Source organism: Carassius auratus, chromosome 44 (assembly GCF_003368295.1).
Source record: "Carassius auratus strain Wakin chromosome 44, ASM336829v1, whole genome shotgun sequence".
In the NCBI taxonomy this organism is placed as follows: Eukaryota; Metazoa; Chordata; class Actinopteri; order Cypriniformes; family Cyprinidae; genus Carassius; species Carassius auratus.
Window position 1 is genome coordinate 10814228 of NC_039286.1, and position 15000 is coordinate 10829227.

Here is a 15000-nt window from a genome sequence, read left to right on the forward strand (position 1 = left end):
TGAGTAAATGATGACAGAATGATCATTTTTGGGTGAACCATCTCTCAGATTAAGACTAAAGAGAACAGAGGCTCAGATCTGCAGGTCGCTGGCTGCTCGTCTGCTGCTGCTCGTCAGTGAAGTTCGTTGGCGATTGGGAGAGAAGCTGGGACTCTCTACAGAACCGTGCTGCCGTGAGCCGGAGCTGGGCTCAGAGTCCGGTGTGTGTGTCCCGCCGGATCTCCTCAGGTCTCCGCTGTCCGAGACGTTCCCTTCCACCACCGTGCTGCAGTTCCAGGCCGGACTGACTCGCCGCTGCTTGCGTGCGTCTGCTATCAGGAGACTGCTGAAGCCTGCGCTCTCGGGCTCCGGCGGGAACCGTGTGTGCACAACAGGGGAACGAGTCTCGCTGCAGGGGTTGTTGGAGTTGCTGTTGTGTTCCAGCAGACTGGGAACGACATCCTTGTTCTCCCGCTGCACGTCCGACACGCCCTGGATGGGCACAAACGCAGACGAGGGGTTAATGAGCACGGGGTATGTGGGTCCGTTACCCTGTTTCTCCAGGAGCGGAGCGAATCCGCTGGGTGCCGTCGGGATGGTGGCTCTCCGACCCTGATGCACCACAGAGTTCTTCTTGGCACCGTAGTAGTCGCCCAGGTCGTCTTTCAGGTGAGGATAGTAGTCCAGAAGCCCCTTCTTCAGTTTCTTGTAGGCCAGGTGCAGGATCTCCAGCAGGCTGAGGAACAGGGACGCGGCGGCGATGCCCTGCATGAACACCATGAAGACGCTCTTCTCTGTGGGTCGTGAGATGAAGCAGTCCACCACGTTGGGACACGGCTCCCGCTCACACTTGTACAGAGGCTCCAGGTGGTGTCCATACAGCAGGTACTGTCCCGTCATGAAGCCCACCTCCACCACGGAGCGGGTCACGATGTGTGCCAGGTAGGTCTGCAGCAGCGGGCCCCGGAGCGGAGCCTTGTTCAGCTTGCCCTGCTCCAGCTGCCTCAGCTCCCGCTCCACCCGCCGCCGAGCCTCCACCAGCTCCGCCTCCATCGTCTCCAGCTCGCGCCGGAGAGCCACTCTCTTGCAGTGACGCTCCTTCTCCAGGGCACGCAGCTGGTAGATGGCGTGGCCCATGTAGACCAGCGAGGGCGAGGAGACGAAGATGACCTGCAGGACCCAGTAGCGGATGAGCGAGACGGGGAAGGCGTGGTCGTAGCAGACGTTTCGGCAGCCGGGCTGCTCCGTGTTACAGATGAAGTCGGACTGCTCGTCGTTCCACACGTCCTCGGCCGCCACACCCAGCACCAGCATACGGAAGATGAAGAGGATGGTGAGCCAGATCTTCCCCACCATAGTGGAGTGGATGTGAACCTCCTCCAGAATCCCTCCCAGAAAGTTCCAGTCGCCCATCCTCACACAGACATCACTGCCGCTGCAGACGGACGACAGCAGGAGTCACTCACTTCTCCACATCCACACCAGATTTCACAGACAAGAAATACTAAATAGCTCTGTACTCACCGTTCGAATTAGTCACTTTTCTAAAAGATATAAAAATGGTGAATGAGGGTTAAGTGTTGATCACACTGGAGGCATGATCAAAAAACATCTAACAGTTCTCTGAAAGAGGATAGTGTGGTTTGAGGATCTAGGTCGCTGCTAACTTTATACCCCGGCCAAAGTAATCAATGTGATTTGTTTGCGTGCTGCTGTAAAGGCCTGCAGGTCATCTGGACCAAACCAGTCTCTACTGTCCTGATGAAGTGAGACAGCACTGCTGCGATCACATAACTCACAAAGCAATTATGGATTATTAATGAAGTCCAGCTGTTAGGTGAAGAGACGGGTTCTGCTGTTCCTCAACACTCCTGAGATCCACACGAGTGCGTTCTCCATCAGTCGATGCTTATTATCCTGATTAACGATCAGTCAGTCATGTCCAATTTCATACATGAACTGCTCTCTCAGAATCCAATCCCAGATCTCCCCTCAAGCTCGACGTCTGTCGATGTTTCTAAACCCATCACTGAAGAATCGATGGCCAGAGAATGGCTGGGGGGGTCCTGTGAGGCAGTGCATTGTGGGATGGTTTCGGTGGCGTGCGAGCAGGTTCATTGATTTGTCACTCTTGTACATGAGCAGCTGTTCACTTACACGCAAACAACGATCATCTGACGCTGAAGGGTCACATCAGGGTCAGACACGTGTCAAAGGGCACTCATGTAGAAAACATGACACTCAAAACACAGGACAGAATCAAGTTTCTGTGACAGACTGGGATTTACGACAACGTGTTAGAGGCTATTAATGATTCCCCTTGTGTCATTCTTCTATAGAACACAAAAAATTATATTTCTACTTGTTATAAAAAAATGTTAAATATTTAAATATCATTCAAAAACATTCAAATATCTTCCTCTGTCTGACAGTCCTACACTGACCGACAAAATTTCCAACCACAAAAGATTAAAAAGGTTTGTTAAAATGTTGATTAAACGGCTGAACGGCTCTTTGGGAACCAGAAAGGGTGCTTTAATGTCCTCGCGGTGTGACTGGTGATCCGATGGAAGGACATGAAGGGGTGTGCATGACAAAGTTTAAGAAACTAGATTCATAATAACAATTTAATAAGTCAGGATGGAGCTAAATCAACATAATTCCTTCAAAATCAAGATCTAATTATGAAATAATAAAATTAAATCAAAACGACAACATACTGATGCACAGGAAATTTATTTCATTCTGAGGTTACATGTAAAAGGCCTGCAGACTTCACAATAAACGGGTTCGAGACACACATGGAAGACCGTTTCAAATGGAGGGCCATTACTGGTCAACTTAACAATATCTGAAAAAATATTGATGTGATTGACATCTCTCGCTCTGCACAGCTTGTAAACGAAACCACACAGATGTCTTCAATGCTAACACTTTAACAGAAACTGAAATCCCTCTCCTTATTAAAAGAAATGAGCAGGTTCATGACCTTCTGCCCCAAACTGACCCATCCAGTCGCCCCTGAGGCTCATGTGTGGATCTAATGCCCCCAGGACTTGTGTCCGGCCCAAGAGCGCGAGCGGGACCCGGAGCGGGACGGGGAGCGCTCATGTGTCTTCTCTTCTGCAGCGGTGTCCTGGGTCTCTGTGTGGAGCTCGCTGGGAGACCTGGACCTGGACCTGGAGCGGGTTCGAGCTCCGCCCCTGCTCCTCGAGTGGGAGGGGCTCCGGGAGCGGGGGGGGGTTACGCCCAGACGCCCGGTGCCTGCAGGAGTCACATGACCACGCACCAGAATTACAACACACACACACACACACTGCATTCATCATCGATATAAACAGAGGTCCTTCAAGCACGAACAATGTCTGTAAAATAAAGGGTTCATCTTTTTCTGCTTTCACTGTTTTTTCAGTCCTGGTAATAACTTCAAAAAATGATTTTGTTTTCAGGGTTTCTATGTGGAAGATTCACTTCTGCTTGTTCAGTAACAGTTTCCACCACAAAGAAAAAAGGCAACAGAGCCACTCCAAGAAACCTAACTTTTATATTTCTAAACAAACTAGAAATTCAGTTCAGTGTTAGGAAACCGATTGCGGTGTAATAGTGAAAGTGTAGAAAACAGCTTCCACATTCTAACAAGCATCACCTCACACTGAGTAACTGAGCACGTCAGTGTTTACAGCAGCGGTTCTCCGTTCAGTCCTCGCGCACCGATGCTCGCACATTTTCAGCGTTTCTCTTAGCGCTTCAGACGTTTGTTCTACTCGAACGCAAGTGCCCTGCGAAGTGGACATCTCAGGATAATCTGCCATGATTCCAGATCAAAGCGAACGTATGTTTCAAAGTGCACTGAACTGTGCGAGACGTGAATTTAAATTGTTGTATTTACAGAGGTATGAGATGTGTAAAGACGCTGCGCAGCACAAATCAGTGAATCAATGTTCAGAAGTGAGGAGAACGTCAGCAGATCTCACCTGCTCAGGGAGTAGGGAGCAATGAACAATGGGAACACAGTTGATGGACGGAGATCACTGCTAATGAGCTGATAATCAGGGGTGTTAAAGAGAGATGTCCTAAATATGGAGAGCAGTGGGGTGCGAGGACTGCCGTTGAGAACAGGTTTACAGAGAATGAGCTTCTTCTGCAGCTGGACACACAAGAAGAGATTTAGAAGAATGTTTGTCTGAACATTGAGTTAGAGATCATCTGTCCAGCAGCTGTTCGGTAAACACAATCTTAAATGTCTGTTTTTATTTATTTACAGAAGATGGAAACTCATACTACGTAAACGATGACAATTTTAATTTTGGGGTGAACTGTCCTCTTAACAAGGCTTATTAGTTATTGAAGGAAATTTTATTCTGATCCCTCCCACACTAGGACTGTTATTAAGCATTTTATCACCCACACAAACTCAAGAAAATGCTTCACGTGAAACCGTGATGTGTTCATGTTTTGGGCTCATCTTGCCTGGATGTTTTATTAATAACCTACACCCGTTAGAATGCTTCTATGAGCTTAACACGAAACTTTGTGCATTGTCTTCATCTTTTCTGTAGATAATGTTTTATTAATAAGGTGAGCACTTTTAATATTAGTTTTAATGAGATAAAGTACGCACACTGTACTAAACTAACAGCACACAGCACTAACTGAAGCTCTGGTGTATGTTTCCGGAAGGATCTTCCAGCTGTAGACGTCGTGTTGTGTAGGGTTAGTTGAGCTCGTACCGCTCGTGTTCTCGGCTGCGGCTGCGTCTGCTTCCTCTGGATCTGCTGAAGAGAAGCACACGGTCAGTGTCTGGACCTCACAGGACTGTGTGATGGTGTGTGACGCTCGCTCGCTCACTCTCGAGGGCTCGGGGATCGTCTGCGTGACCTGCGTCTGCGCCGCTCGTACTCCTCGTATCGTGAGTGACTGCGGGGCGACTGACGCTCCTTGGACTTCATCTGGCCCGGCGCTGAGGAACACACACAGGTCAGTCACAGGCGTCCCAGAAACACTCCTCATCTCAGAGCGGGTCAGCACTCACTCTTGCGGTCGCCCTCTCGATCTGCCGTCCACACACCCACTTCCTGTCCAGATTGTGCAGGGCATCCTCTGCGTCCCGGACGTCCTCAAACGTGCTGCGCTGTTAAGGGTCTAACCGAACACGTTCACCTCACATCACATGACTCAGATTACGCTTGTGTCCTGAACCATGGAGGATACTGGAGTCATCTTTACGCTCTTTAACCTGGAGCCGCCGCTCGTCTCGGCCCCATAATGCCTCTTTGTGTCTTGAAGCTTTAATATTCTTTGCTTTCACACTCTGTCTCTCTGCAAGCAGCCGTCTTTCTTTCTTTCTTGAGGCGGCTTGTCTTTTAGTCCTACTCTACACGTCTCTTTAACTGTGTCTTTGTGCCGGGCTCCAGAACGGGACGCCGGTACACAGTCTGGGGCGACAACAGAGAGATAAGGGTTAGACCGGACACATGCACACGCTGCTCTCGCAGCCAAAGGATATTGAATGTACGCAAATCCTCTGGGCCGGCGAGAATAGAAGTCTAGGGGAATGTAGACGTCTGCAATGGGGCCGTATCGGCCGAACTCTCGGCGCAGGTCCTCTGGCCTGAACACCAGGAAATAACATCTTACTGACAGCGCTGGGTCACCAAACCAACCGAGGACATACTCACCGCCGTCTTAAAGAGACGCTTCACACGAAATCAGAGTGTGCTGTTCACGCGCTCTCTCTCAGCTCATCCGAGATATAGAGAAGGTTTTCAGCAGAAACCGTGGTCCTTCATAAAAACAAGCCAATGGCTGCCGTCACTCTAAGAGTCAAAAGAATCATATCAGGGAGCACAGAACGAATCCCGGCGCCTACTGAAGATCCTGGAAGTCTTATGAAGTGAAACGATCAGTCTGTGCAAGAAACTGAACATTATTTACAGCATTATTACCGGTTATCCAGAGCCTCAGGCAAACGATTCAGTTCATGAACGGGTTCTTTTTAGTGAACTAGCTGAATCAGTTCATCGAATCAGAGTGAATCATCTGAATCAGTTCAGACTCGAGCAGCACAGATCTACAAGTTACTCAATCAGAACTCACTTGAAGACGCCTGATGGTCACTCCGACTGGACATTACAGCTGCACGATTAATTTAATTAATAAATCACAATTACAATTTCAAGGGAATAATCAGCAATTTTTGTCTAAATCGTGCAGCCCTAGTGGAAATGAGTCAAAATAGCAGTGTATCTGATTCTCTGATGAATGAACTGATTCATTTCTTCACTGAACAGAGTGAACCGCTCGACTGAGTCACTGATATGAACACGTGTGAACAGAACACTATAATGATGTACGCTTGGCTCCATATATCATCAGGAGACACAGGGATTCATGTTCCTCGATCTGTTGTTTTAACTCTTAAAGTGACGGCAGCTGTTGACTAATGATCCACTGAAAACCTTCTTCACTGTTCAACTGAAGAAAATATTCACAGACGACCCGAGGGAGAGTACGGGAACAGCAAATGTTCATTCTTGGGTGAAAAGGAGACAAACACACAAATGAAACGCTGTGAGCTCTAGGCGTTAAACTCGTTCCACAGGTACGATGATGATTAAACACTTCACAATATCAGATATCGACAGAAGAATCAATAATGCATCCCGCATTTTTACATGGTAACTAAGCTGAAAAATGTATATGGTTGATAAATGATTTTACGGAGTATTTTAACGCTTACCAATTTGCTCCAATCATTGCTTATTTGTTTTGTGTGTGTAGTAAATTAATTTCTGTGCTCATCATCATTATTCCACAAAAGCTGTCCAGAATATTCCTGTAAAACTCAGTTCAGTAAAACTTGACAGCACATGAGAACAGTATTGTAATAATAAACCTGCTTCATGCATCAGTCTTGAGATAAAAAAAAACTTTCGATTCAAACAGCTTCTGATGTTGCATCATCAGTGATTACACATCGATTAATCTTTAATCCATGATCGATCAACGTTTATGATGATAAATCTGCTGAGCTCGGTTTAGCATACAATGATTTACTACAGAGATGCAAACATCATTCCAGTCCATGAGCCGAGGAAACAGCTAACTGTAAAGATGCACAGGACTGACTGGCGATAAAACAATAATAATTTAATACAACAATAACAACAGAACGCTGCGCGCTCCCGGTGACATGCACGCGCCTAACATAATACACTCTTCCACACACGTGTTTGAAACACACCAGAAATGCAGAATTATAAATGACAGACAAAACATGTCAACTTAATCAGCAAGAAACATGAGAGATGTGTGAAGTCTTATAAAAAAAAAACGTGAATGAATAAGTGTCTCTCACCGGGACTCGTCGGAAATATTGCGGACGAACAGAGAGCTGTTCGGCGGTCTCATGTACCGAGACATTATAGTTATTATTACAGGCTCTTACACTTATATTATAATTATAAATCACTCTTAAGAACGATTAAATATTTCTCTTTCGGCGACATCGAGGCCTTCTTCTTCTTCTTCTTCTTCTTCTCTTCTTCTTCTTGGTTTTTAACGGCGGCTGGCAACCAGCGTAATTAGGTGCATTACCGCCACCTTCTGCTCCGGAGTGTGGAACAGAGCGTTACATTCTACTCATTAAAGGGACAATAAGTAACTTTTTAGGTATTTTATTATCTAAAATCAATATTTTTATTCATAAATATGCCCTCAATGGTGTACAAATACCTATGCCAATGTTTAAACTAATCCTTGTAAATGAAGAATTTATTATCTTTATATACATGGGACGGGTAGGTCGACGGAGGCTTCCATGTAGTTCCGCCATCTTGCAAAACTATAATAGCAGAGAGGGACAAAAAGTACTAAGCCAACACGTTTCCACAACGCTTTTTCGGTCAGAGCCACAAACGCAGGTGCAGAGCAGTGAGAGGCGCTTGAAACTGCACCGGCAAGTTTAAAAGTCTGGATTGCATTCTTATTATGGACCATACATATGCCGCGCCACAGGAGAAGAAAACATCGTGGCCAAAACAGTCAAAAATAGAACGTAAAAGGAAACGTGAGCGTAGATTACAGAAAACAAGAGTTAATGTCGGGGAAGCTTTTTCTAGGTGGAAAGAGCTAATGCTTGATAAAGATTTCAAAAGAGACGCTGAAGTGGCCAGTTTTCTTCTCGACAGGTAAGTCAGTGTTACAATCTATATTACAATATTTTTTTTATACCTAACAATGCACATTATTCAGAAAATATAACGAATAAATTAGACATAACTACTAATTACAATATTTCATGTTTTCCACAGTCAGTAATTCATACTGTAACATTCGTTTGTTAGTTGTCATGTTGCAGTTTGTTTGAAATAACACACCTGTTCACCTGAAGGAAAACTCGACGAAGTGCTATTAGAAGACATCCTGTCAAAGCTTTTTGGTACATATCGCCTACCGTAGATGCAACGCGCATTTGAAAAAGCGAGGCGCTGGAGAGCAAAATTAGTTTGAATGCAAAATACAATTTCACCACTAGATGGGAGTAATTCCTACTCAGTGTCCCTTTAATCCTGTCCTTTTAAGAAATTCAAAGAAAGCTTTACTATTTATGAGGCCTTCTTCTTCTTCTTCTTCTAGTTCTTCTTCTTCTTCTTCTTCTTCTTCGTGCTGATTGGCGGTTCGCATTCTATTCCAGCGCACTAGCGCCATCTACTGTAGGCACACGATAGTGACTAGCTAGGAGTCGTGCCCTCCGTTTTAACTCCTCCATGAAAAAGCCCAATTCCCTTCCACCCATGCTAATAATAATAATAATAACAATAATAAAACCTTACATATATTATATGTATTAACTTGGTTGCATTCAGAAATTGTATTAATATATTACCAGATTCAGAATATCCTCTACTGTTACCCGTTGATCCCCTCCCTTCTGCATTTCTTCCATTAACCTCTTTCTTTGTTTTCCATATTTACTACAGTCTATAATTACATGTTCCACTGTTTCTCTTACTCCACACCTTTCACACATACCATAAGCATGTTCTTCTTTTAAATGCATTGTTGAGTTAAGACCCGTATGCCCTAATCTCAATCATGATATAATACAATCCTCTTTCCTTAATTACTTTCATTGTCCCAATAATTTTGCCTTAGGGTTAGGGTTTTCCCAATAAATTGTATCTCCCTTTTGATAATTGATTTGATTTCTTCTTTACAATGCTTAATGTCCATATCTATATTTTCTTTTGCCATGGCTACAGAAACCGGAATTATTATATATTGTAAAATCAATCTGCGGCACAATTAAAAACCAAGGTGGTGTTGGAGATATTAATACATCTGGTGTAAATATTTCCAATTCCATTTTCACTTCTTTTGCCCATTCCTACACCTTCCACGCAAATCCTGTTCCAGACAAATGTTAGTCTCCTAACTTTCTTCTAATCCTTTCTGAGTCAGATGAATCTTATCATTGCCTTCTAATGTAGTCTGATCATTCTTGAGCTTAAAGGTGTTTCTGAGACTCTACCTGCTGATGATGAATAAGATCCTCAGCACCGAGGCTGAAAACATCACATTACACACATTAATAACCCCAAACAATAACACATCAAACTAGTTAACTAAGAGGTGTTGTCCATTCTGAAAAAATGTGTTTCAATATATTTTATTAGGCATGACATTATTATACAAACTCAAAATCTAGTGACGTTACACAGTTATAAGACTTTGAGAGAGTACCATAACATTCATGGACATCGTTATACTTTATATGTTTGGAAATGTATTATATTGACTAGAGATGGTATATATGTATATGTGTGTGTGTGTGTGTGTGAGAGAGAGAGAGTGTGTGTGTGCGCGTGTACGTGTGAGTGTGTGTGTGAGAGTATGTGTGTGATTGTGTGTGTGTGAGAGTATGTGTGTGTGTGTGTGTGTGTGTGAGAGAGAGAGAGTGTGTGTGTGCGCGTGTACGTGTGAGTGTGTGTGTGAGATTATGTGTGTGATTGTGTGTGTGCGCGTGTGTACGTGTGAGTGTGTGTGTGAGAGTATGTGTGTGATTGTGTGTGTGTGAGAGTATGTGTGTGATTGTGTGTGTGTGAGAGTATGTGTGTGTGTGTGAGAGAGAGAGAGAGAGAGTCTGTGTGTGTGTCTCAAACACGTATTGAATGAAGCTGAATGTTAGTCTAGGTCTGTCTCAAGGTTTCTTCTCATGTTTAGTCAGTAATGTAAAGTAATGTAAAGTAATGTAAAGTAACTCAAGAGGTTGAGTTAGAGTCGTTACACACGTCTGCTTCTCCTGATGAGAGTCACGCTTCCAGCAGAGAACTTCTGGACACACAGACACAGCAGTGTTATATCTATATATATATGAATATAAACACATGAACGTCATCTCGACAGACCTCGATCATCTCCTCTCCATCAATCTCTCTCACGTGTGTGAACTTCTCCGATTCAATCACAATCTTTCCATCGACGAGTCGAGCTGTAGCCTGAAACACAAACTACTCAAAACGCTGCTTGTGGAGATTGAGAAGCTATTTGTGTTTACATGTGTTATTATAATGTGTGTTATATGTGAATATCAACACACACAGTATGCACAGATCATGTAACCACAGCTAGTTTACCGACTAATTAACTAGTTTTTTATTTGCTTTTAAACATAATGAACTGTAATGTGTATTAATAACTCAAACCATCAGTTTTTTTTAAGAAAAATATCCATATTTTAAACTTTATAAACCCTGATCTCTCATATATATGTATAGGAATAAGGCCTCATTTAAAAGCTCAAAGCATGTAGATGCGTTTGCCATCTTGCAACGGTCAACTTCATGTCATTCACCATAATAATCTGAAAACGAATATTCGAATATTCGAGAGTGAGTAAATCATGGGGCAAGTTTGATTTTTGGGTGAACTGTCCCTTTAAATGCCGCTTGTGTTGCGGCGGCGCGCGCGACCGAATCTTCTCGAGTGACTCGTTCGAATGAATCACCTTGATCTTCTGTCCGTCCATCGTGCTGAACTCGCTCTCTGAGCCGATGCTGAAGCTGTTCGTGATGCTTCTCAGAGGAGTTTTCACGCAGATGATGAATTCATCTCCGTTTTGCTGAATGGTGGTCAGAGGTTTGACTTCATTCATCATTTTAATGTAAATCTCTGGAGCGGCTGCTCATAAAAACACACGTACATCACTTTATATAAGGAAGATTCACAGAAATACAGAAGTCTGACACTGAAACACTGCAAAACATGCTGTTCTTCCTAGGTATCTATGTCTAAACATCCTTAAATCTAAATAAATTGACTGGAAATGTACAATGATTGTAGATATTAAGCACTGTTTTCTGGAAACAATAAAAAAAGGAAAAGAAAGAAAAAAATATCTACTGATTAAATAAACCTAATTCAATGACAAATCGATTGCAAATATTTATTTTCACTCAGTTCTGATACATTAAACAAGATGTAATCTCTCATATGGTCATATTGTTTCTCCAGATTGAAGGAAGTTTAGACCGAAACACTGAGACTCACAGATGGCTCGGAGAAAGTCCTCTGCGTTCTCCTGGTGATAGAGTTTCCAGCGTCCACTGAAGTCCACAGCCATCGTCCAGCAGCGTGAGAGATGATCTGAGTCACTGTGTTTGTGAAGATCCAGCTAATGAGTCTCAGGAGATCAGCACAGTCTCCACAGCGATGCTTCAGTCTCTTCAGAGACGTTAAACACAGAACAGTTTCTCTGAAACACAGCAAACACGTCCCAGAACATCCCCAGAGCCCAAGCAGATATCAGTCTGAGCAGACAGCACGATTCAAAGGGGGTCGCTGTAACTAAAGTACAGACAAAATATTGAAATATTATTTTAAAACATTTCAAACATCTGTTTTCTGTGTGAATCTGTGTTAAAGTGTAATGTATTTCTGTGTTTTCAGCATCATTCCTCCAGTCTTCAGTGTCACATGATCTTCAGAAATCAGAATAATATGATGATTTACTGCTCAAGAAACATTTCTGATTATTATCAATGTTGAACACAGTCGTGCTGCTCAATATTTCTGTGGAAACTGTGATGCATTTTATTTTTCAGGATTCACAGATGAATAGAAAGTTCAGAAGAACAGCTTTTATTTGAAATATAAATCTTTAATCACATTATAAATGTCTTTACTGGCACTTTTGATCAATTTAATGCATCGTTGATGAATAAAAGTATTTCTTTCTTTCAAGGAAAATGTAAAAATATATCCCAAACTTGTGAACAGCGGTGTAAATAAATGAAAAGGGTGATGAAACTCTCTCTGAGACAGTAATAATACTAATAAAGTACTTGTGATCCTCCTCACACACTCGGATCACTAGACGCAGTAGCTGAATCACTTCCACAGACACAGTGTTGGTCCAGCGCTCTCAGTGTCTCTGATGGAGGCTCTCGTCCTCCTCCAGCAGCTGATCTGCTCCAGGATCACTCACACATCGAGGCAGTGGCTTCTCCTCCACGTCCAGACAGAACGTCACGCTGGGCTTGTGTCCTCGGCTCTCCAATCTCTCATCAGCGAGGGTGAAGAGGACGCTGGGTCTGTCTGCAGGAGACATCAGCATCACATCTGCATCTCAAACACTGTTCAGAGAAGAGCGGTGTCAGATCTGAGAGACTCACCGGACTCGACCCGTGATCCTCTCACCGCAGGAGACTCTCGAAGAGCAGGAAGCGTCATGAAGCTCATCTGTGAACGAGACGCAGACGTCAGAGCTGCCTCACACATGAACACGGTCTCAGTCATCTGTATTTACATCCACCACGCACACATCAGCACATCAGCACTGCAATACTGCTCGCTAAAGCTGCTTTACAAATCAATGAATCACTACTGTAAATAATCATATTCTTCATTTATCAGCAGCTGGAACAGATCATGAACATCAGGAACACAATCTGATTCAGAGATGTGTCTGCTTTCACTAACAACATCAGTCATGATCATAATTACTAGGAATTCATTCATTTTTACACTATTTGTTTACTTTAGCCTGTTTGATTACATAATGTTACTGTTAATGAAAATAGAAACACAGTAAACAATGATTTTCCCTAAACTTAATACTAAGCAGGCGCTTTTGTTTGATCATTAGTCTCAGATAAATCTATGATTAGAAACAACATTAATTATTATTATTTTTTATTTTTTTTGTGCAGGGTTAGATTAATCAAAACACAACCAAATCTAGTATTTGATTTGAGGAAAGGGTGTAAGAAGGCAGTAAATATTACAGTTTTAATGAGTAACAATGGGGACTCATTAAACTCATTTTTTTGTACAGGTTTATGAAAGGACACGAAGGTGAAACATTACACGTCCAGAACACAAAAGACCCAAACGTCTGTCAGTATTGGCACGGGTTAGTTAGACTGACTGGATATCAGCGCCAGCTCAAGCTCCAGTGTTTCCCAGAGCGCTCTGTTTTCAGATCTGCTGGTTTTCTGGTTGATGTGTTGGGCATCACTCACTCTTCGCTGTTTCCTGATCCGTGTCTCGCTCCAGTCCTCGTCCTCGTCCTCAGCGTCGGGCATCAGTGTGTGACGGCTGTACGAGCGCAGCTAACACACACACAACAATCAGCCGTGACTCACAATACACTCATGTATTAACAACATCTCAGATATACAACTTCCAACAAATCTCTCTAACTTTTAAATTAAACACCTAGAATATGGAAATTACTTTTTCTGAGAGATTTACCAACTTTAAGTGATACTAACATGAGGAATGAAAACATGTTGACCCTTTGAATTCAGTTTTTATTTATTTTTTAATTTTATTTTTTACCTTTGGCAGATATTTGTTCTTGTATTAATCATAAACTTGTTTTACTCATAAAATTTTGATCAATTTCTCAGTAAGTCAATGTGTGTGTGTGTGTGTGTGTGTGTGTCTCACTCTCTGTCGGGTCTTCTGCAGGTTTGCTCGCAGGATCTTCCTGATTTCTTCTTCTCGTTCTTTAGAGATGTTGAGCGTTTTCCGGCTTCGCTGCTGTCTGCACACACACACACACACACACACACACACAGATGAAAACACACACACACACACACACACACAGAGATGAAAACACACACACAGATAAACACACACACACACACACACACACAGATGAACACACACACACAGATGAAAACACACACACACAGATGAAAACACACACACACAGATGAACACACACACACACACACACACACACACAGATGAACACACACACACACACACACACAGATGAACACACACACACACACACACACACACACACAGATGAACACACACACACACACACACACACACAGACTACAGCTAGTCCAAAATGCAGCAGCAAGAGTTCTTACTAGAACCAGGAAGTATGACCATATTAGCCCGGTCCTGTCCACACTGCACTGGCTCCCTATCAAACATCGTATAGATTTTAAAATCCTGCTTATTTCTTATAAAGCCCTGAATGGTTTAGCACCTGGGTCAGTCCTGGTATGCGGTAACATTTTGGCTTCATAAGTGTTAGAAATTTTTTTTTAATGTTTTTTTGCATTCTACCAAAATAATGACATGTTTAACTATTAGACCAGGGGCTCATCTCTTGCTTCCAAAATGCATCACAAACTGCTTGAGAAAGCTGTAAACGAATTCTGCATTGCACAAGGTGCAAACAACCTTACGCCTGTTTCACACATAATCCGTCTGCAGTGCGTATGCATTTCGTATTTTTTTACACACCCATGTTAACGTATTCCAGCATTCACGCGGTTGCGGTCCATCAGTGCATTCCGAGTGTACTGAGTTTAAAGACACACAGGTTTAAAGACTCGTTCTCGCCCCCTACAGATTCGGCTAGGTATACCTCCGCGCTAAAATATCAAGGTGAAAGTCATCATAGCTTGCGTAGTATAGACCCAGCTCCCAACACAACTTTAGAATAGATTAACACCGATATTTTTTTTATCGCCCGATAAGAGTCTCTCG

At 43.2% G+C, this 15000-nt stretch overlaps 4 protein-coding genes across 21 annotated transcripts in view; all 4 read right to left on the reverse strand.

The window, feature by feature from the left end:
• Window positions 1-7611, reverse strand: part of gja9b (gap junction protein alpha 9b) — an 8857-nt gene extending 1246 nt beyond the window's left edge. The window contains exons 1-5 of one of the 16 annotated variants that reach the window (XM_026232319.1): window positions 7337-7608; window positions 4828-5414; window positions 4633-4751; window positions 3954-4126; window positions 1-3243 (exon numbers count right to left, since the gene is read on the reverse strand). The exon at window positions 1-3243 is cut by the window's left edge and continues 1246 nt beyond it. In XM_026232319.1, coding sequence (XP_026088104.1) covers window positions 73-1392 — 1320 coding nt within the window. In that variant the 5' untranslated portion in view covers window positions 1393-3243; window positions 3954-4126; window positions 4633-4751; window positions 4828-5414; window positions 7337-7608 and the 3' untranslated portion in view covers window positions 1-72. Of the gene's footprint in view, window positions 4127-4600; window positions 4755-4827; window positions 5415-7336 lie in introns of all 16 variants that reach the window. The other 15 variants (XM_026232309.1, XM_026232318.1, XM_026232315.1 and 12 more) reach the window with 15 other exon arrangements.
• On the reverse strand, window positions 4694-7401 carry srsf10b (serine and arginine rich splicing factor 10b). Its single transcript, XM_026231459.1, has 5 exons — window positions 7337-7401; window positions 5290-5590; window positions 5008-5110; window positions 4828-4939; window positions 4694-4751 (listed from the first exon to the last, which is right to left on the reverse strand). The coding sequence occupies exons 1-5, from the start codon at window positions 7399-7401 to the stop codon at window positions 4694-4696; spliced, it is 639 nt and encodes a 212-aa protein (XP_026087244.1).
• A 2421-nt stretch (window positions 7612-10032) lies between the features above and the next one.
• On the reverse strand, window positions 10033-11955 carry fabp10b (fatty acid binding protein 10b, liver basic). 3 transcript variants are annotated; one of them, XM_026232330.1, is made up of 4 exons: window positions 11530-11955; window positions 10988-11160; window positions 10389-10478; window positions 10033-10311 (listed from the first exon to the last, which is right to left on the reverse strand). In XM_026232330.1, exons 1-4 carry the CDS (start codon window positions 11600-11602, stop codon window positions 10264-10266), a joined length of 384 nt encoding a protein of 127 aa, XP_026088115.1. In that variant the 5' UTR covers window positions 11603-11955; the 3' UTR covers window positions 10033-10263. The 3 variants fall into 3 exon arrangements, with proteins under 3 accessions (XP_026088115.1, XP_026088114.1, XP_026088113.1); XM_026232329.1 differs by having other exon boundaries at window positions 10033-10314; XM_026232328.1 differs by lacking the exon at window positions 10033-10311 and having other exon boundaries at window positions 10378-11160.
• Window positions 11956-12120: 165 nt separating this feature from the next.
• The window catches only part of slc9a1b (solute carrier family 9 member A1b), a 19601-nt gene continuing 16721 nt past the window's right edge, over window positions 12121-15000 (reverse strand). Inside the window, exons 9-12 of the mRNA XM_026232331.1 lie at window positions 13933-14029; window positions 13503-13592; window positions 12654-12720; window positions 12121-12576 (exon numbers count right to left, since the gene is read on the reverse strand). Coding sequence (XP_026088116.1) covers window positions 12404-12576; window positions 12654-12720; window positions 13503-13592; window positions 13933-14029 — 427 coding nt within the window. The 3' untranslated portion in view covers window positions 12121-12403. The remainder of the gene's footprint in view (window positions 12577-12653; window positions 12721-13502; window positions 13593-13932; window positions 14030-15000) is intronic.